This window comes from Athene noctua, chromosome 17, assembly GCF_965140245.1.
Source record: "Athene noctua chromosome 17, bAthNoc1.hap1.1, whole genome shotgun sequence".
NCBI lineage: Eukaryota > Metazoa > Chordata > Aves > Strigiformes > Strigidae > Athene > Athene noctua.
In genome coordinates, this window is record NC_134053.1 from 12,005,242 (window position 1) to 12,027,906 (window position 22,665).

A 22,665-nucleotide genomic window follows, 5' to 3' on the forward strand; every position below is an offset into this window, starting at 1 on the left:
CTGAAGAGAAGGCAGTGGAAAAACAGAACACCCCATAAATCTAGCATCTTAAGCTGAGTCAGTTAAGCTCTGCAAGTAACTCAAGCTGTATAGCATTAAAACAAATGAGATTGTACTGGTTGCTTTAGTTAAAACTAAGTTATGCTATCTTCAACTATTCTCCTCACTATAATGTAAGACAGCCTCTACATCTTCCAGGCTGCTTTAATATCATAGCAGTCAGAATCCATGCACTACAGGGAATGATACAGTTTGCTGTCTGCTGTCTCTCACGGGACTAAACAGAGACCAAAAAAAAACATTCAAGCAAAACAGATGGCAATCCAGGAAGATGTTGACTTCTTCTAGCTAGATGACCTGCATAGAAACAGCAATGCACAGCAAAGTCAATTCCCAGCACTGAACACTCAAAAATTTACAAAGGCAGCAGTGAAAGAGAGTAATTTGACCGTGGTGTAGTCACTTCTGTCTCATGTCGCACAGGGAAGCGCTGGCTTACCGCAGCAGTAGTCTGGTGCGCTGTTTCTCCTTTTCAGCTACTTGGTATAGAATGCACTGTACATTAAGTTGGTAACTCTGCAAGAAAAGCACAGAGAGGTGAAATTTCCCTCAACTGCCAATATCTCTGAGGAGAGGAGACACCTGGATCCTCTCAGTAGCAGCTTAGGAGAGCAGTAGCAGCAGTAGAGTACAGGGGAAAAAAAACAGGTTACAAGCCACGGAAATCAAATGCTGCATTTCCGAGATGAACAGTCTTTATTACATGCTAACTAAGGCTAGCTATTATCTACCTTCACCAAAGCCACAAGGTTACATTGGTTCTTTTGCTCCAAAAAGCAGTGCTAGAGCTTATACAACCGTATTTACAATAGCCTCCATTGTACCTTGCATGCTTGGTGTGTAAGTGCCTAGAGTGAAACAGCGTGACAGCTCTTCTGTTCTCACCGAAACACTTAAGCACACACACAGAAGTCCCTCAAAGAAAAGGACATTCCCTCCTACCTTCCAGGCTGCCAAGGTCTTGCCCAGTAATGTGTGCTCATAGTGCATGTCTGCTTGCACCAGCTTCCTCCATTTCTCACGCTGATGTCCCATGTACTATAAGGGAAAAAAAAAAAAAGAAAAAAGGTATGTACACATGATGGAGGGAAAACAGAGAGCAGCAGAGAGCAGAGGAAAAAGGATCGTTCCCAGTCTCAGGGGAAACATCAATCCTTTATCTTGCTGTAATAAGTTTTTACTCGAATAGGTGCTGCATTCTGCTATTCCTCCAAAAGGCCTATTTGAGATCGGTTTTTTTCTGCCCTTTTTAGGAATCCTCTTGAAAACTGATGCAATCACTCAAGTTAAAGGTTCTGGACCAACAGACTAGCGTCAAGTCTAAAATTTCTCATAGATTCTTGAGACACGCTGCAAGGCACATTTGGTACATCAAATCATGGTAAGGAAAAGGCCCAGCATAGAAGTGAAGTGTCACCTGACAGGGCCTGCTATGACTTGTGCATGACCACAGACCATACACCACGGCCTTGCTGCAAACTTCTAATGTAAGTAAAGTGCTGAGAAGGACATAGACAGTACTGGCTAGGGACACTTATCATGTTAACTCTGGTTACCTTCCCAGGTAAATCTCCTAGACTCACTAAAAGTGAACAAGAAGTCAAAGAACTCGCTCTCCTCCACACACAATTCCTGTTCTGCCCACACTGAACTGGTTTTATCCTGGAAAGGGAGGAGAGCTTAGGAACGAGTACTGTTTAAAATAAACAATTTAATTTCTAGCCATATGGATAAAAGCAATCTGAATGTAACAAAAAGGATTCAAGCTCTTCCCCATCTGTTAACTCTCTCACCTCTCTCCACTTGTTCCAAGTCCACCGCAGACACTTTGAGTAGTGAAATCTTAAGGCTTGCGTCTCCTTGAGCCTCCTATGAGAAAAATAATTTAACTATTTCTCCTATAATGCAATTCATGTTACTGAACCCCTCTAGCACAGACTTGAGTCCACACTTGCTATTTTCAGTAAGTCATTTACTGAAAGACAAACTAGTAAATTCCAAAGCACACATAAGGAGTCAGAATCATTGTGAATTAAATGCTGCTTTGTTAAAAGCAGGCCACCGCACGGCCAATCCAAATAATTCTCCCTTTTAAAAAAAACTTCTTACTCTGTTTTTCTCTCCTGAGTATTTTGCTTCCACAGACAGAAAGTCTTTAGCAGGAGCAGGTTACTGTAGTGATCTCTTGCACGAACCAAGCCCTCTTGCTCCTCCAAACGTGCAGCTGTTCTTCTACGCCAGAAGCACCAGAAGCAACTCAATAGTTGCCTTTCAAAATGAAGTACAGCCTGTAATGGAAAGATGGTGGCAATGTATTCATGACACAGGGCAGTTACAAACAACAGGAGACAATTCCTTAAAGATGACATGCACAGAACTGTCCAATGTTTGTTTTCCTCTTCTCACACTGAACAGCAAAAACCACATCAAAGTCCCTTTGCTGTGAGTTTATGTGAACATGTTCTACAGGTACCTATATGCATGCAGATGGCGAAACTGTTACCAGAAAACAGCAGGCCAAAGAAAGGAAAAATACAAGCTGATAAGCAGCCTGTGAAAGACTCCCAAGAACTGATAAACTCCAGAAACCAGTCCTGTTGGATTTGCAAGAACCGATAATCAGAGAACACCAAGAATCAGCCATATCTGCACAAGGCCACTCACACACGCTACCATCAACTACGAGTTGTATAACTCAGACCACATAAAAGGCAGCAGTGGCAGCTATATATAAAGACTACAGGATTATACATACATCTTAAGAAATCAAGGACCCCTTAAGGGACTTTATGGACACGTACTCAGAAGCAACTAGTTTGGCAGTACAACACAGCACTTCTTAAATAGGCTGGGGTTGGCTCTTTGCTACTATTATTGTTTCAACCAGGTTGAACAGAGTGTGAGAGAGAGCGCACACATCTACTGGGTGAAGGAGTAGGTTAATTAAGTGTGACTAATTATCCTCTAATAATAACAGCTTGATTCTATTATTAATAAACACTTAACTTCAAAAGGTGATTAGTATATATAGGTTGTAATCTGTTTTCCCTGACTTAATCTCCCACAAGGAAAAAGGGAATTTACAACATCCAAGTCCATCTCATGCTAACTCATGTTCACAGACAGTGACTAAGAAATCATCCACTCTATTTCCTAAGCAAGGCCAGGTGAAAGAGTTACATTTACCCTCTTTTCTTCCATTCTGTATTCTTGCTGCTTCCAGGCATGCAGCAACCACGTGTCAAACACCTGTCTCATCAACACCCTCCTGCAAGAAAAAAAAAGGGAGAATGTCAGCACAGAATTCCTTCAGAAAAGACATTGATTTTATGAATGTCAGAAGACCAATCAACCTACAACTTAAACAGTTACTTGATTTTTCAAATCATGCAAGCCTTCTTTGGAAATCAGGCAGCTCTATGTTCTCATTATTCTCTGGGTTAAAAACCAGACAATTTATCCCCTGAAATCTTAACCAGAATACATGAGACAAGATTAATGAATTTTTGAAGTTATCAGAACTCCCTGCTTTCATTCAGATCATTCAAAAGATTATTCTGACATCCGACCAATTAATTTTATTTCTAAAACACACAAAGAAATACATAATGATCTTTTACTTCTTCTCCACTGTAAATACACCCCACTCCCTCCTCCCTTGGAAACATTTTGAAAATCTTACTCTTATTTAAAAAGAAAACAAACAAACATTGTACTATAATAAAGAGCAGCATCGTCTAATCTCAACACTGAAGGGATTCTACCAATGCTGCCTTTTATGAACAAGGTCAGGTTAGTTGCCCTCATTATCACAGCTTCTTTCTCTCTAGATGAAGATAATACTTGCTAGTCTGCCTTCTCCATAGGGATACACAAGAATCATTATCAAATAGTATCCCAACGATGCAATTAATATGTGTTTGTGATTGAGCACTATACATCTCTCTCACAGAATAAGCATATGGTAGAAGCATCTTAGCCCAGAAGTCTGAGCTACACCCTAGTGGAAACAGCACGCAGTTCAAACTACATCAGTTACTTTCAGACCTCAGTCATGTGGGCATACTAATTAAACTGTCAGCCAATCTCAGCCCTTCTCTAGTCTAAAGAGGCCTAAAAGATATTTTGGATTCTTACCAAGTAATTTTTGGTAGGTAGCTGTTACAGCTCATTACAATTTTATAGGTTGGTAAACAACATGAGTTAAGTAAGTCTTCCTGGAGGGTACTGGTAGTTGCCAGCACGAATGTCTTTGATCTGTAGCCAGTCACAAGCCTCAGCTGATGGCTCTTCTGGGGTATCTCCTAGGTCTGATCATCAGACACAGCAACTGGGGCACCGAGTTGTGAAACAGCATGTATTTGCATCAGAGACCAACAGGGAAGCCGAGTCCTGACAAGCTCCCATGGAAGTTTTACTTAGGTCCAGTTGGAAAGCAGCCCTGGACCTCTGAACAAAGAACACACTTATAATTTGTTCTTTTGTGTTCAGGAAATGGGACTTCATTTATACTCTTTCTAAAGAGAAAAGGTTGCACACAAAAACATTCCTGACCCATGAAATCAAGGTATGGCTACAGAATCAATGAGAGCTTTCGAACCATCTGTTCATCCCTTCCCTGGTGAGAGGCATAAGTTACACTGCAGCAGTTGCATGCTGCAACTCCTCTTCACTGAGCTTAACCTCCTGAGTCTCTGAGCCTTTTCTCTGTCTCCAGAGGATAAGCTGATGTAGCACAGCTGCACTCTCACACCAGTCAGAAAAACTCTTAATTGCTTGCAGAAATGCAGCTGCCCTCATTACTCAGACTGCCCTCCAAACCTATTTGTGAATCTCCCAAAGACCAAGCCAATATCCAAGGCAAAACAGGCTTTCTGCAGCTTGCTTTTCAACTGTGAAGCCAGGCTTCTGCTGACAGAAAGGCGTCAATCTAGAACACAGGCTGTGACCATCCTCTGCCAATGAGAGGTGCAAGGTCCCAAGTCTACCAGGAAAGAAGATTCAATGTCAAAAACCACTTTTCTTTCTCAACTTACACAGAAAAAAAAGTGTCCCGGGAGGGAACTTACTGTAAAAGCATATTCCCAAGCATACCCTTTCCCAACAAAGGCATTTTTTTGGGGGGGTGGGGGGGGTGTTAGTATTTAATACAGAAAATGAGAAGGTTAATAGCATCATAAACCATAGCTCTACCTGAAGAGAAGCACTAAATCCATGGGTAAGAATACAAGCCCAGACAAGGCCTTTAAGGCACCTCCAGAAACACAAATACTCTTTTTTTCCTCTCTCAATCAATATTCCCTGTCTCTGATTTCAACAGTGAACAAGTACACACTCTTGTAACTTTTGTGCATGTCTATGCCTCCATAATATGACAGTAGAAGTAGATAGTAAGATATATCATTACTCTGAGACAAAAGCTAGTAGTTGAATTGTAAAGGGTGATGAGAACCCATACCATCCATTTAATTTAACAGAAAGCAGAAATGCCAAGCACCCCTAGAGAAGAAAGATTCCCAGTAATTTCACTCAATGGCACACTGCAAGCTTAAATTAGGACAACTCCAGAAGTTGTAAAGGATTTATTTTGGTGCGACTGCACTTGTGAAAATAACCAGTATCATCATTTTGAGTCCAGGTTCTTTTCTTATGAATTCCATACTGATCTTGGAGCCAAAAATAAAGCTTATAGGGACATCATCTTCAGTTTCACACTGAATCCAACTGCACATACTGCAGCTGACTGTAAGATAGGTAACCAGAGTACTCTTCTTATTTCTTCAGTGATATCTGAGCAAAAACAAAGTGACCCTGATACCAATCCATCAGGCAATTTGAGACATTTGTGCAATAATTATGCCCTGAAAAAAACCCCAAGAATCAACTCTAACTCAGTACCAAGTGTATCAGTCACTCTTGTAGTTTTAGCCACTCTTAATCAAGAAAAATTTAATACTTAAAGCAAACTCTGCTGGGAGGACTAAAAGAAATGAGATAGAAATTGTATTGAGTGGAAGATACTGGTTAGACAACAAGGTAGTTCTCTGAGCTGTAGTAAAATATCTTTTCCAATGCAAGCTGTGCTAAACTGATAAAGAATATCACACAGACTTGCATGGCAGAATGAAGCTTCCCTTCCTTCCCTTATTACCCTGTATTACCCTGTACCTATTTTGAAACAAGCAACGATATGTGGCTCATTGCACTAATATGCTAACATGGTGACACCTCAACAGTTTTCATTTGTTTGAGAGCAGCACCAGAATATTGTGGTTGAAGTGTTTCCAATTTCAACTCCAGCCCCAGGATCTGAGCACTGTAGAGTACAGCATGCTGTACTGAGCAGCACAGACCTGTTTTGTAGAGGTCTCATTCTCCCCTGCTAAGTTTCACTCAAAAATCTAGAAAGTTTTAAGGCAACAAAGTTTGCACGTTCTGCAGTTTTAGAACCAACTGAAAGCAGCATTAAGCACCAATAAACAGAGGAAGTATGAGAATCATATACCTTTTCAACTTTGTCATAACAAAAATGTACTCCCCACCAAACTCCACAAGTCAAATTTAAAAGCCTTCTGGCTGCTTTGTTAATGTTGACTTATTCCTAGCACTAAATAAATTTAGCTTCTACAAAAAAGCTTTACCTTCACTCTTAGAGTACCTCCAACAGCAGAGGTAGCATACATGAGCCATCAACTCCCCCCACTCCTCCCCAAAGTAAAGTGGCAGCAAGCGTTTTGAGCTTTGTCCGTGCTCATGCTGCAGCCTACTGCTCTTACTAGTAAAACCTCCAGCTCTTAAATCTAAACAAGCCTCAGAGCTAGGCTTAACCAATCACCCTCTCACATTTCACAGCAACACAGGAGATGCAAATTGTCCATTATTCATAGAAAATACGAGAGCAATTGGCATCAGGATGATCATGCCCCCAAAGGTATTACCAGATTTAAAAGATAACCAAAGGCCCACAAATCCCACATTTGTACAAATTCATATTAATATTTCTCTGTGTACCTATAATGGGCATGAGCCACTAATGTTAAGGCCTGCTGCTGTTCTTCCTCCTTCTCTTCCAAACGGAACTTCCAACAGTTCCAGAACTTCTGCAGCACCTGAAACAAAACAACAAAGACATGAAAAACATAAATTTCAAGGGAGGAGAAGAATGCAAAAAAATAAATTATTAAATCTCCTACTGGAATTGCAGGCTGCAATGGTTCCTTCCTTCACTGTTTCATATACCAAACTTGTTTTATAACCTGCTATGAATTTTTCTGGTAAAAGTCACCATAAATATAGAAAAACGGGAAACTAAAATAACATATCTAAGACTGACAGCTGATTACCACAGTAGATATTTTGTGGCTATTAGTATTTAGGAACAAAAAAAAAAAAAAAAAAAATTTTGTAGGTGAAAGCGGACAGCTCAAGCAAAACTAACACAAGAACAAAGAAAGAAGTTAAACTCACTGTAACTTGATGCTGACGGTATGCCAGATTTTTTCTCATTTGCTGAAGACGAGTGTTCATGACATTCTGACAGAGGCCCTTAAACCCAAGTTTCTGTAACAAGAAATGTACACAACTTTCATGTAATCCAAATCAGCAAGCACTGATAAGTTTAAAACTGGCCGCTCCTTACAATCTATGTTTGATGCTACTCCTTTCAATAGCTGAGATTTATGAACTTGTCATCAAAGCCATGCATCAATTTCCTCTCACAAATTGTCAGTTCTCCAACTAAACTAAAATTTCCTTCCACCTTCCCAGGGTTTTACTTCAAGACATCTAACTCATTCAGCTATCAACACCACTACCCAAGTCTTTCCCAATCTATCTCCTCCTTCAGCTCAAGACCCATAACTTGCTCCTTATCGAAACCAGAAAAGATCCTCTTTCCTTTTAGGTGTCCTCTGCACAAGTTCTTTTGGTCTACAATCCCCACAATATCCTGATTCAGCAATTAATGTGGTAATTAGCATTATGCCTTAAATAGCATCCTGCCTTAAAATGCTCTTATTGCCATTAACGTTTTCAATCTATGATCCAAACAGGTTTATTGCCATTTCTCTGATGATCGGTACTGATCTACACTTAAAAATAATTCAGTTCCAAAAATGCCGGAGCCTTGCTTGTGCTCACCTTTCAGATAGCCTCCAAGAATTTATCCTTTTTAAAAAAAAACAGAACAAAACAAAAATACACTTAACTACCTGCATATGCAATCTGGACTCATGTAAAAAAGTATATATGCATTACTACAGAGGGGAAAAAATAATTCTTGTAGCAAAACAGTGTAAGCAGACAGAAACATTTAGGGTAGAAGAAAATTGGTGCAAAGAAGAAAAAAAATCAATGGGAAAATGCAATCTCATGCTGAGATGGCCAAGGAGCATGGTAGCTCAATACCATCAAGATTAATCTGCTACTTCACCAGTTTCCCAACTGGAAGAATAACTATTTTGGAGAGAAACACCGTTTCCCCATTTGGATTCAACTGGCAGATTTCAGAACAGTTGGAATTTAGAAACCTGATGCCCAATCCCAACTCACCATGGCAGAAAATGGTGCATCCCACACTTAACACCCACACACCCCTGTTAGTACTAAAGGACACTGCCAGGCAGAAGTTCCTGAATTCTCTCCACAGCCTCTGCCACTGACAGCACTCAGGTGGAGCTGCCGCAGGAGCAGATCTTGGTGGTAGTAGCAAGTATTCAAACGAGAGCTATGAAGGCCAAAGTGGAGCAGGGTTCCATGTGAACAGCAGTTGAACAGCACTCTTACCAACAGATGATACTTGTAGTGTTTTTCAGCCAGCCCGCACTGTCGAGTCTCTTCCACACACAGTACAACATCTGTCACTGAGTTAAAGAATCTTCTACACAGAAACAACTATCCTGATACATACACAACCTCCTCCCACAGAGGGGCACTAGACCTCCGTCTAAATGTGCTTCAATATTTGAATTTCCATCACTGCTACCTGTGCAAGTTTTGATTACAGTCAAGTTTTTAGATTTTGCTGGCTTATCACAATACACTTCCAATTTACTGTTAAGTAAGGAGCTCCTCCCAATCTTAAATTATCTTCTTAAGGCTCTTAGCTGTCAACAGGCTAACATACTGTAATTACAACAGTTTTATTAATTGTTAGTATGGCCTTATATACATCTTTCTAATGATAGCATGCTTGTTGTCACCCACGCTACTGCACAACATTACTGCTTATTAACCAGATCTTCCCCCCACGGGGATGTTTTTAACCTGTCCCTGCTAGGGACTAAATACAGGTTGGATACAATGCTTCCAGTGTGCAAAGACTCTCCATAAGGCAATCCTTGTTGCTAGTTTTTCAATATCCTTTCTGTGAGCATGCATTCTTCTCCTACACTTCCATGACAGCCGCCAATCAGAGAAATATTGCTGGACTATTCTGCTTTGGTGATGCTCTTGGGCCAGCTCTAGAAAACAAACACACAGATTACTCATGACTTGCTCCATCCTGGGCTCATTTGTATCAGATGAGGCCATCACATGAAGTGACAGAAGCTCTAACACTGAAAAAATGGCAGTAAGAATTCACAGTAACACTCAGCTGTGGAGTGCATCCTTACTGATCACAAAGGCAGATTTAAAGCAGTAACATACTGTACTGACTTAAGGAGAGGAAGTTAAGACACTGCATCACTTGTTCAACATACACAAGCCTGTTTACATTTCAGCATACTCCTATGACTGGTTCCCAGATATCCAAGCTGGATTCTTTTCCACTACCACCTACCAAGAGGCAACTCACACAAGTGTCTGAACTCATTCTAGTGACTTCAAGGGAAAAAACAAAACAACTGGTGTAATAATCTTTACCATCCTGTATGAGTTGTGATTTGTCTGATTATCAAGAAAATCCACATATAGAGTGATTGACGTCCTTCTCACAGATATCTCAGAATATAATATGCAATGTGCAAGTTTGTCAGGGGAACTGTAAAGCATTTTCTTTTACATCACATGGAAAGCAGATGAACTTCCCAACGGTTCATATATAACTTTAGTTATCCAGTCCTGCAGCAGTGTACAGTCCGAGTTGCATCTTATCATCTGTTGAGCAAGCAGAAACATTACAGTATCTCCTAGAACAGAAAAAAATATCATTGTGCCCTAAAGCAAAGGGGCTGAGCCCTGTTCTGTCCCAACTCACCATTCTGAAGTTTCTTTGCTCTGTGGAGGTTTAAATATCCCAGCCATGCTTCCATGCATCTCTTCAACACCCAGTGCTGATGGTGAGTTACTGCCCTAGTCTCCTTCTGCTTGTCGTTCTGGCTGTGTAAATACAGCTCTCGCCACTGCAACCAAGCCTGACAGAACAATCGAGGAGGGAGGGCAGATTAGGGAAGTAGAACAAAGAAGAGAAGAGGAAGAACACACAGGCAATAGGAAATTCCATGTAAAATCTAAAGGTGAAAGCCATCAGCAATGTGGTTCCTCCCCACAAGGGGCAGGGGGATGGGAAACAACAAACAAATGCCAAAGGAATGTCAGCATAGAAAAGGTCAATCAACAAAGAATGCCAATATCAACCTTTTGTTCTTTTTTGATACTTTTGCACTTTTTCCATTGAAAGGCCAAAATAATACTTTTTGGGCTTTCAGAGTATTTTCATATAAAAGAGAAACACATCTTGAGATATGATAAGATTTCCCAAGTCACAAGTTTATCTCCTTAGTAGAATACTGGCCTCAAACAGGCAAGTGTTGACATCTTATAATCAAATGGACAAAAAGCCATAGTTCCAGTGAAAGAAAGTAAGCCATGCTGTTTTCACTTCAGCCAAGATGACCAGTTTACTGAAGGAGCTGACAGCCTCTTGAGACCATGAAATGCTGGACTATATTTTCTTACCCCAAAATAAGAGTTAAACATGCTCACAGAAATTCATTAGGACATAAGAAATGTTATCTTGCAAAGAGACAAGGTGATGTCAGACAGCTGACCAATGCAATCTTGCCTCCTAACTGGACAGCAGATTGGACCTCTGTGGAGTTCAGCGTTCTAGAGAGCTGGATGCAACTACCCTTCATGCCCTGCTCAAAATGCCACACCTGCAAACTCATGCACCTGTTTTCTTTTACCTCTTATTTACCACCTGTGGCTAGTTTCTCTGGTGGAGAGAACTCTGATACTTCCACTATCATCAAGCATTGTAAAAGACAGTAATAATTGCTTTGGACAGTCTTCTTCCTAGCAAATATAAGCCATGGATCCAGTTTGCTTTGTCTAGATTTCCTGTATAGAAATTCTTCTTATAAAAAATTGTTTTGACCTTCACAGAATATCTCAAGTTGGAAGGGACCCACAAGGATCACCGAGCCCAACTCCTTGCTCCTCACAGGACTGCCTAAAACTAAACCACATGACTAAGAGCATCATCCAAATGCTCCTTGAACTCTGCCAGGCTTGGTGCTGTAACCACTTCCCAGGTGGAACATGATCACCCTCTCAGTGAAGAACCTTTTCCTGATGTCCAATCTGAATTTTCCCTGATGCAGCTTTATTCCATTTCCTCATTTTCTAGTATATTCTTCCATCATAAGTACTGCAATTTGCAAAGCAAATGAGTATAAGGCCTAATTTTTATTAATCTGCAATATTAATCACACGTGTGCAACTCAAACATTCGAAATTGTAGTAGCTGAAGCTCCCGGGACTTACTCGAGATTGCAGGCTCTGGGCCCAATGCTGCAGAGCCAAAATACTCATTTTATGTCCAGTACAGTTCTGGTAGTGTTGTCTTCTCCACACTGCCCACGATATGCTGTCAAAACAATGTTACAGACATGCTCAAACACAGGTTCCATAGTTTGCTGCAAGAAATCACCTTCCTCTCACTGGACAAAGGTATGAACAACAATCTTTAAATTCAAGTCTATGGGCATACCAGAAGAATTCAGAGAAAGACAAGCAGACACACCAAAAGGGGAGGGGGGGGGAATATAAAACATATAAAACATAACAAAGTCACTTCACAAAAAGCGTAACAGAACGCAGGTAGAGACCGTGGCCTTATGCTCAGAGCCTCTCTGCCTCACCGCAAACAGCTTCTTTCCCTGAATGCCAGTGCCACAGAGTGCATCACACGTTTCGTCCTTTTAACATCAACATAAACCAGCCAGTGCTGCCAGGTCCTGAGCAATCTTTGCTTCTTTGCTGTGCACAACAAAAAAAATGACAGCATCTTAAATTCATGCAAGAATCTGGCATTTTTTCACCACTCCATAACAGCACTTGTCCCCGACCTCCTGTCCCCTCACAACCCGCAGTGACACCTCGTGGGAAACCCTGAAACAACATCCACCAGAGCCGCGGGTGCGACCGACCACCCTGGCTGAGGGTGTCACACGGGCAAGAATCTCTGAAACGCTGACAGCATCATGCCACTTGTTCAGAGCAGCGTGAATGATCAGACAATGGCATTGCTTTGTCTTCAGTGCTTATAGGGTATATAATTGTATAACAACATTCAGCGTAACAACCTTATTGGGTAAGAATTACAGGATTTTCTTTGGTTTGTTTAAAAAAAAAGTTCATCAGGTTCATCAGTAGCTTTTCAAGAGTTACTCTCTATGACAAGCAGAGAAATCAACCAGAAACAAGCCAAGTTTATTTAGCAGGCTGGTCATACCGCTAAAAACAGAAGTGGTGTCACAAATTCCAGTTTACCACTTTATGCAGTGCACTGCACTTTTTCCTCACAACAGTCTGGCTTGTCAGAACTGACATTACTGAAGTTATTTGAAAAAACATCACTGATTTTATGCCACTTCACACTTATACTAAAAAAAAAACCACATTTTTTTTTATTTCCTTGTGATCTGGTGAATTAAATATTAAGTTATCTTAAAACAGGTCACCTTTCTATCTTTTTCACCAAGTAATACACAGCTGCTTCTGTAAGTACGTTGGCCTCAGTAAGAAAGGAAATCAGGACAGCCTATCAGTTTGTTTCCAAAGGTGCAAATCCATACAACATTCTGAGGCTACATTCATATGCAAAAGGACCAGTTAACTTATTTTGCAAATCAGCACAGAACAAAACCACAGTATCATCTTCAAAAGAGGGTCATCCTCCCCTTCAGGGAAAGGGCTACTCCCTGAAACCAGAATAAGTTGCAACCAAGGTAGGCAACTTCATCAGCAGGACAAATTCATGGCAGAACAAAGAATCTACACTATAAGACACGGGGCACTTCAAAAGCTTGGGCTTCTTTTCAATTGCAAGACACAAGCTAGAAGGAATAGTGAATACTGATAAGATATGTGCAGTTAATACCACAGATGATAGAGAATTTCAGTAACACAGTTTATCAAAAAATATCTAGACATATTGTGCTAAATTAAAAAAACCCCACACCACAAAAAAACAAAACACAAAACCAAAAACCAAACCAAACCACCCCCCCTCAAAACAAACAATGAAATCCAGAGCAGATGGAGAGGCCCTTAAGCTTATTCACTGGCATCCCTAAATAACTATATAGCTACACAGTAGTGCATCAGACAGAACCTCCCCGCCAGCTTTAGACACAACCATCTGTACCTAAAAGCATTACACTTCCATGAGGTGAGGGAGGTCACTCTGCAAGCATGTACAAGGGACAGAGATTCTGTACATATTTCCCTTAGAAACTTCCATCTCAGTATATCCCCAAATAAAGGTAGTTACCACCACTTCACTCACCATGGGACTCTGCAACATAATACTTGTTTCTCTTTCCTTGTTGCTGGCATACATAGGCTCTCCAAGCCTTGAATATCAAATTATGGAGCGAATGCCTGAAAAATGAAAAAAGCACCATTCAGTGAAACAGCTTCCAATGTCTAGAAGTAGGATTTTTTTCAAGTTCAGTGGCACTCTAAAGACATATTGGATAGGAAATTTAGTCTTCATCCTAAGACAACAGCAACAAAAAAAAGAAAGGGGGAAGAAAAATATGAAAATAAGCAACTGAGACATTGTTCTTGACCTAGAGGTACTGTTGATGTAACTTGCTTATTGGTATTAATAACTCCTTCAGAACCTGAGGAGAATTTCCCATACTGCTGTACACACACCATAGGAAGTAATTTCACAAACCTGTAACGGCTGTCTGCTCCGAGGCTGAGCTCCCTTTCTCTGCAAACAGTCCACGACTCCTTCCACTCTCCAAAAGTTTTTTGAAGAACCTTCTGGTCATAAAAGCATCTAAACAGGACATGGGAAACTTCATACAGGTTTCCAGGTGGACCACAAATTAGTCTTAATGAACATTATGCTACCTCTTTTCCAGTCTTGTCTGATTAGTCTAACAGCATCTAACTGCATTTAAAAAACATGACCCTACTGTGACAATTTATTCCAAGACTCTGTAAAGTATGACAAGAAGCAATCAACTTACTGACTGTAAATACTTCACATTAAATCAAGACAGATGTTAACTGACTTGCCAAATATCAGAATGCCAGTTGACTTCAGACCTACAAATAACTCGCATCTTTTATCCTCAGTTCTGTGTTTTACTCAAACAACCAGCACAGTTGATAGCGATACATGTATTTTCCGTGCTATTCCTTTGTTATTTTAACACAAAATATTTTATGTATATAAATAAATATAAAAGTTACTTCAGATTTTATAATGCTTTGATATTTCCATTGTTCTTAGAAACAGCATGTTGATCTTAAGTCATCCCAAATTTAAAATCTTCCCAAAGAACATTTAAATAGGCTTAAGAACTTCAAATAGTTACACATCATCTATACTGAAAATGAAGCTGTTCATCTGCTCATGTACCCTCTCCTTCCAACAGATGCCAAGTCATGTACAAAATGGATTCACAAGTCACATTAGATCTTCAACCTCAGTAGAACAGTATCTGATTTTATACCCAAATTTAATTAACACATACCTAACCAGCTAAGAAGTGAAGCTACATTTCAACTGAATTGTGAAGAACTAAAAATTCAAATATAGGAGGGTCTGCGTGAAGGAAATAGGATTTTGATCACCTAACTAAAAATAATGGTCATAATCTACTACAAGTTTGGTTTGGTTTTTTTTTTAACTTTAAAATATTCTCTCAAACGTTTTTCCATGTGGTCAAGATGACCTGGACAGCAGCCTAAGAACTGGAAATTCTCATCACCTGGAGTACAAATACTTTAAAAAAATTTCTCATCTATTTGTATTTGTGATAGAGAGAAGGAAAACAGAAGGACCCATGAAAACATACAAGCTAACAAACAAAAAAACTACAAGCTCAGACCACAACCTTTGATCACAGCTATCCCACTAGTTTAATGTAATTGGTCATGTCTATAACAGCAACAGGATTAAGTCTAGAATACCTAAAGGTCCCTCAGTGAAACACATATGAATCCTGTCACAAGTTGCAATTCATAACTACCTACCCCAGGCCAAGTTGCTAAGTCATTCCAAGCACTCAAGCAGAAAAGAAAAAAAAAGAAAAGAAAAATGAGCTATACATTTTTTTTTTTTACTTGGTGTATTAACAGAACATTGCAAATAAAAGCTATGGAGAACTATAGGGACACTCATGTCTAAAAAGGCAATTAATTGTTTATTTTCCTTGCTGAACTTTATAAAATGTGTTTCCACTCATCCTCCTGAAAAAAAAAAAACAACCCAAAAATCACTGTCCTCAACTTACACCAGAGTAGTGCAAATTCAGTATATGGGATACCAAGAATGGTAAGGTTCACAGGACAATTTCCGTTTACCAACTAAGGCAGACACAGAATATATTTGATCCAGCACAATGAAACTGGATAACTGAGGGCCTGATCTTACTCTGAGGGTAACAAATGCAGGTCTTTCCACTGGGAACTGCTTCAGTTCCCAAGGGTGTGGTCAAACAAGAATGAACATGCAAATTAAAGCAAAACAAGAAAGAGTATCAAAGTGTTGGTTTTCAGTAGCTGACAGAACACTAACAGAATCAAATCATCTGCCACAGATATTTCAAAGTCAGACAGATACAAAGCATATATAGATATACATTAAGAACAATAGTGCAAATGGTAAAATGAACTGAATTTCAGGATCTATCTCTAGTCATAACTTTGAAAAATGATTAATTTAAAGGAGGTCTCACAATCATACCCCATCAGTTATACGCACATACAGTTCAACTTCATCAAGACAACCACAATTTTTATGACTTTTATTAGCAAAGCTTAACCATGATTATTAAAAACAAAGTGGGAGCAAGAAGGGTATTCAATGGAAACCTTCAACTGATCTCAAAAGACATCGAAACATTTTTTTGGCAGCCAGTACTCTCTTAGCCTAATGGTACAGCACTAATCCATTTAAAAAAAAAAAAAAAAAAAAAGAGAGAAAAAGAAAACAAACCCACAAAACACCCCACCATTGGTTTATGTAATTTTATCTACCTGGCTTTGGAAGGGACAACTTGTCCAAATGTCTTTTTTGCCCACAGATCAAAGAATTTCCTTGCTAGATATCTGGAATATAAGGAAAGGTTAGTTGCTTTTCTAGTCTTCCTCTGTTAACTCCCATGCAGCAGTAAAAACAGGCATTTTTATGCTAGTTTCAGCAATAAAACTAACGGTGTGGTTTTCAGAGATCAATGCATATACAAAATATTTATACCCTGAAATCAGTACCTTTAACAGGACTATTCACCAAGCATAAATAGAGGCCCAAGCATCATTGCAAGACTTAATTGGGACATACTTCTTTAGGAAACCTAGGCAGCTGAAATGTCTTCCAAGCAGCCCACTCACACCGTGATACTAATGAGCAGGTTGCTGTTTAACTGGGGAACCTTTTTGTGATTTAGAAGCTGTAACATCACTGTTTCCCTGAAGTCAACCAGCTCAATCAGACTTGTTGCCAGAATAATTGAATTAATCTAATGTGTACCGCTGCCTGAAACCAGCAGATCCTCCTACCTCCCCCCTGTAGTTTTACTTCTCAGCAAGCTTCTCCTAGCACCAGTTCAACTCGCTAATCTGTGATTGTTATTCTATCACCCTTGCCCCCCCCCCTTTTTTTTTTTCTAAACGGATTTAAGAGTTAATTGGCACACAGAGGGCCCCAATAAGCACCAATGACATCACAAGGTAATTAATTAAAGCACACAGCCATGAACAGGGCCTCCTTCTTTCAGCAAGTCGGAGCTGCTAGATCAGCTCCACTTGTTCAACAAATACTAGGCTTTTCATCTCTAAACAATTACCATCCCACCTTTGTCAAGATCCCTTCAACAAACGAAAGAAGAAACACAAGAGGGCGGCAAGACTAAATCATTAGACCTGGCAGTTCCCTATCAAAACACCGTTAAATAGCCATTTAAAAAATTTACATTAAACATCAAAAAAGTATGAAATCTGACTGTGCATGTCATCAAGTTACCACAAGACATCTTCAGAACTGTCGGACATGTCTGTGAATAAAAACCCTTGCCTTAGCCCACACTTGTACTACTAAAACCAGACGACTTCAGGTCTGATCCCCCCGCCCCATTCAGTGAAAATTATGTTTTGTACTTATCACCTGATTCGGAATTCTTTTAACCTTCTTCTTTGATGCCAGGTATACCCAACTTGATCCAGATTGTCATGACCTCTATCCTGAAACTGATGTATGGCAGACTGAGGAGCAATAGATTGCCCAGTTGCATGCATCTGATGCCTAGGTAGCTGTCGAGTTTCATGCATCTTCAGAGATTTTGAGCTTAAAAGGCAAGAAGAAATATTTTTGCTGCAACTACATTAACTGCAAAGAAGTGGCATTATTTCAATAAATTAATCTATAACAAAGGTATACAATCACATATAGAAGTTGATGGCTACAAAATGTTAAAACCATTTATTGTCTCCTTATCAGGCATTTTTCACTATCTGGAATTTTAAAGTTGCTTCCTCGAGGCAAGCAGAACATGCTTCCCCTCCCATGTGTGTGCATGCCATGTGCCTTTACAGAGAAGGTTCTGAACGTGGTTTTCTGCCTTTTATTCTCAAACATATCAAGGTATTCCGTCCATTGCTAAAAAACTGTCTTGAGGACTAGGGAACTGAAGTAAGAATTTACTGTTTTATCATGAAATGCACTTACGTACACAGTTCTTTTACAAGGAACTCTTTCCTAGTTTTGTTCATATTTTAACTAAATGTGTTTCGTCTTTAAAAAAAATAAAAATCCCTTCCTGTTTTTACACATTCATCATTAAAAAACAAAATTAGGCATATTTTTCCATCATACAGTTCACTTTCACATGTACTTCTAATCTGAAAAATAACCAGTATGTTTTTATGAATTCTAAGTATTTTGTATTTCAGTGATTTTCTGAAAACAAGAATGATAAAAAAAAAAACTAACCAGATAAAACTTGCTGAACCAGTTGTATTGAAGCTTCTTTCCCAAAACAAATACTGCCACCACCCTGAAAATTTGCACAGTAGAACCACAAACACATTCTTGAACTCCCTAACAGACAACAGAAAAGGATAGTCTGAAGTCTGACCCTAATAATCACCTGAATTGAGCTAGGAAAAACATGGCTGCAGCCAGAAAAAATGTTGGTTTCACCAAGTTACTGGAACAATCCATAGTAGTAATTTTCAGGAGTTCAGCTGAATAACCACTCACAGTATTAACAACAGATCACTGGGGCAAGGGGGAACAACAAAAACAAAACCCAAATGCACACACACCAAAAACCCCCACCTCATAGGAGGAACTACAGTATTTTGGCTTGTTCCAGCAAGCTGTGAAGAGCTAAAACAAAGCTAATGAAAGAAAACAAGACATATATTTCGTGAGAGAGAGATATTCTTGTTCTTCTATAAGATATTATTCGAATGTATTCTGACAGACATGGGGACCATCTGGCAGATGAAAGAATTCTGTTCATGTCAAGATGTGCAGTTAAGGCAACTGTATGCACTTTTGAAGAACAGTTTCAGGCACTTTTAAATTTATGCAAAATAGCTTTCAGCACAAATTCCTATATATGTCTATTAGGCCCAATTCCCTTTAAAACTATCTAATATGCTCCAAAGGCAAAACCTGGTCTGACCGTAGGCAATGACAATGTAGTCAAAAAATCAAGCTCTGGTAGAACATGTAAAAGTTTTGTATTAAAGTCTAAGGCACGTGAATACCTGATGATTTTCCAACATAAGTAATTTTTAACAGACTATTCCTAAATTTCCAACATTTTGCATATGTGCTACACGTATTTAGTGACAACAGCCCCTGTCTACGAGAATTTGTGACAAGTAACCACAAAAAAAAAGGACTCAAAGAAGGATCATGTCTCCCTTGTGAAGTTAGAAAATAAAAGCATGGGAAGAGAAGCGACTAAAACCACAGAATATATCTGTGGTTTGGCCAACAACTATATCCAAACATAATACGTTCCAGTCAACTACCTCAAGCTCAAGAACATAATTTTTATATTTGAATGTTATGATAATGTAAACACACATAAAGTTGTGTTTCATGATGGGTTTGGGGGTGGTGTGTTTGTTTTGTGTTTTTAAGAGGAACACCTTCTGGTTAATAACATTCCAGAGAATAAACCCATCGTGAGAATTACTCAACCTTCTTCTGTCCCATGGAATGCCTAAGATGCCATAACTAAAAGATATATATATATATATATACACAGCTGACGTCTTTAACAACGTAGCATCTTATTATTGCTTACCTGCTTCTGGATTTCTCCATTTTGCTACAGTTCCAAGTCTGCAGTAAACAAATGCACTCTCTGCACTGCAGTGTTGTATACTGGCTTTGGACAAAGCATAAATTGATTCCTGTTACTTGTGATGAATCATTAAATGGATCTATGCTAAATACGGTCTGTATCTTAACAATGCCAGGAATTCCACTCACTCGACGAGCATGCAAATAGCATAATGCAACTCTGGATGTTTAACATGAAAAGCATGTGTCTGTACACTCAGTCTTGATGACCTGAACGATACTGTGCTGACATCATCTATTAGTAATAAAACCATAACCATTTGAATCCTAAACCAGCAAGTGTGCCTAGCCATGCTAGGAAGATGCTAAAAAAGGCTACCCTAAATTATTGTTGCCATATTTAGAAATAATAATCAAGGGTGACAAAATCAGTACCTAATCAGACTGACTGATTTTCACTTTTTTTTTTTTTTTTTTAAAACTCTAGGCTCCTCTCCCTTCACAAGCACACAGAAATGAAGACAACAATTAATTTCATCCAGGGAGAACTTCCATATGCGCTGAACCTTCCACCTGCCCCCAGTCTCAGGGGGAGTAAGACTCTGTGAAAGCACCTGGATTTACAACCAGCATCTCCTTGGAAGTGTGAGATCCAGAGTGGACCTTTCTATAAGCAAGATTTAAGGTAGGGAAAAAAAACAAACAAAAACAACCAAACACACAAACAAAAGCCAACCACAACCAAAACCTCACTGCAGTCAATCTGAGTTTGCCTACCAAATTTCTTTCGGCAGAGAACTGTAATCTGAACGCGTTTTGTGTTTAAGGACACACTCCAGAACCTCAGACGCTGCTCTCGAGCCCCGCCCTGAGGCGCCGGAGGCCGTGGCCGCGGTGCTGCCGCCCCGAGACCCCCAACACGCGGGTCCTGCCGCCCCCCGCCCCGCCGCAAGCGCCAGGACCCGCAGCCAAAGCGGCGCAGCCTCCCGCTCGGTAACGGCTGGGCGGAGGCAGCGCCCCACGGGCCACCAGCGCCCCAGGAGGCTCGGGGCGGCGCCACACGGAAACCGGCGGCAGCAGCGGGAGCCCGGGGGCTCTGCCCTCCCTAACCGAGACACCCCCGCTCCGGCACCCTCCTGCACAGCGCCGCCTGCTTCACCAACCGCCTCCGCGGGGGGGGCCGGGGCGGCGCACCGCTCCCCCGCGGGCCTCCCGCGCTCCCTGCCCGCGCCCACCGCGGACCGGCGCAACCCCGCCCGCCACCACCGAGAGCGGCCGGAGCGCCGCGCGCCCCCCTCGGCGGTGCCGCCGCAGCGCCCCCGGCGGCGGGGAGGAGCGCGGCCCCCGCGCCGGTAAGGGCCGGGACAAACCGTGACCGGCTTCGGGCGGAAGGCGCGGGCCCGAGCGGCGGGAGAGGGGCAAGCGTGCCACGGCACTGAGCTGCCGCTCGCGGCGGAGAACACGCATTTTGCCATTTTCTGTGCCACTGCGCTTTTTTGCTGTGTCCAGTGACCGCTGTCGTACAAAAGATGTGCCTTTAGGAGCCAACGCAACAGCATTTCAGCTCAAGGCCACGGGGAACCACCGCACCGACAAGGCCCGCTCTGCCTGCGCCCACCGCATCTTGTGACGGGCCCCTCGGCGGAAGGCTCACGGCCCACGGGTTGCTATCGAGTCTCACTGTGTATTCGTTTGAAAACCAGGCTTGCTAGAAGTAACTTCCTCATAGTTAGAATGCTATCTTTTATAATACAGCACTTTGCCATTTAAGAAAAAAAAAAAAGACAAATGTTTGTTTCATTCTACGGGTAACCAGTTTTTAATACTGGTATCCAACTTTGCTAGAAATCAGGGATGAAACCATTTTATTTACCAGATCCTGCAAGTACTGCCTTGCTCCAACACGGAGCTCTCTGCCGAAGCGTTTGGAAAACCAGGGGCCGTTCTGTGCTGTAGCAGGGATGCGGGTGCTGGGGCCACCGCGCCCCAGCAGTGCCACAGACAAACAGCAGGCGATCTTGTCACTAAATAATTTCCTTAAACTGATATTGAAATCAACTTCTGCTCCTTATTAGCAGCAACTAAAGGATGTGGCGGGTGCCTCTGAATAAGCTGCTCTGCTCACTACCCGAGTTTACATCCTGCTGCCTCGTGGAAACGCCAAATTTCGCTTTTGACAGAAGACTGATAAAGGGTGGTTTAAAAGATACACAACCTGACAGATTTAATTTTAGGGTTACGCTCCTGCTGGTACCGGAGCACCGCTGCCGCCACGCCCGGGCGGCGGGGGGGCCCTGTCAGAGCTCCCCTCACCCTCCCGCGGGGACAGGCCCCGCACGGCGGGAACACGAAGGCGCCGGGCAGTCGGCGGGCGCTGACGGGGAGACTTCCCTGAGCCCGTAAAATGCTCCGTGCAAACGTGTGCTACGAGGAGGGGGGGGAGAGCCCGAGGACGCGCTAAGGAAGCCGTCAGCCGCGCCGCCCGCCATCGCCGCCGGTGTGGGGCTCGGCCCGCGGCGCTGAGGGGGCCGCGCTCGCCCCGCCGCTTCCCGCCCTCCCGTCGCCCCGCGCCTCCCCCGCAGCCGCGGCGCTGCGGCGCGTCCCCTGCCCGCCGAGGGGTCGGCCCCGGCCCCGCTGCCGCCCGGTGCCCCGCGCCCGGCACATGGCGCGCACCACGTCCCGCCGCCGCGGCTCCCGGCGGCCGCCTCCCCCGCAGGGCTGCCCGCCGAGAGTGCCTGCGGGCCCTCGCGGCGCCGCGCGCCGCTCCTCACCCACCGCAGCGCCCGCAAGGTGAGACGACGGTTCGGCGGGCGAGCCCGCGGCGGGGACGCGCCGCCGAGCAGCGGGGGAGCGCGGCCCCCCCCGCCGCCGCT

At 42.0% G+C, this 22,665-nt stretch overlaps 1 protein-coding gene across 8 annotated transcripts in view; it reads right to left on the minus strand.

The window, feature by feature from the left end:
* Window positions 1–22,661, minus strand: part of SFI1 (SFI1 centrin binding protein) — a 32,181-nt gene extending 9,520 nt beyond the window's left edge. For 3 of the 8 annotated variants that reach the window (XM_074920971.1, XM_074920968.1, XM_074920963.1), the window contains exons 1-17: window positions 19,794–20,130; window positions 17,636–17,815; window positions 16,510–16,581; window positions 14,192–14,299; window positions 13,796–13,890; window positions 12,147–12,264; window positions 11,770–11,872; window positions 10,259–10,415; window positions 9,360–9,521; window positions 8,845–8,915; window positions 7,528–7,620; window positions 7,072–7,169; window positions 3,247–3,328; window positions 2,170–2,348; window positions 1,854–1,929; window positions 1,003–1,098; window positions 500–576 (exon numbers count right to left, since the gene is read on the minus strand). In XM_074920971.1, the coding sequence (XP_074777072.1) occupies window positions 500–576; window positions 1,003–1,098; window positions 1,854–1,929; window positions 2,170–2,348; window positions 3,247–3,328; window positions 7,072–7,169; window positions 7,528–7,620; window positions 8,845–8,915; window positions 9,360–9,521; window positions 10,259–10,415; window positions 11,770–11,872; window positions 12,147–12,264; window positions 13,796–13,890; window positions 14,192–14,299; window positions 16,510–16,581; window positions 17,636–17,815; window positions 19,794–19,813 (1,787 nt within the window). In that variant the 5' untranslated portion in view covers window positions 19,814–20,130. Of the gene's footprint in view, window positions 1–499; window positions 577–1,002; window positions 1,099–1,853; window positions 1,930–2,169; window positions 2,349–3,246; window positions 3,329–7,071; window positions 7,170–7,527; window positions 7,621–8,844; window positions 8,916–9,359; window positions 9,522–10,258; window positions 10,416–11,769; window positions 11,873–12,146; window positions 12,265–13,795; window positions 13,891–14,191; window positions 14,300–16,509; window positions 16,582–17,635; window positions 17,816–19,793; window positions 20,134–20,569; window positions 21,014–22,567 lie in introns of those variants that run through there. The other 5 variants (XM_074920967.1, XM_074920966.1, XM_074920964.1 and 2 more) reach the window with 4 other exon arrangements.
* Between the last annotated feature and the right edge of the window lie 4 nt (window positions 22,662–22,665).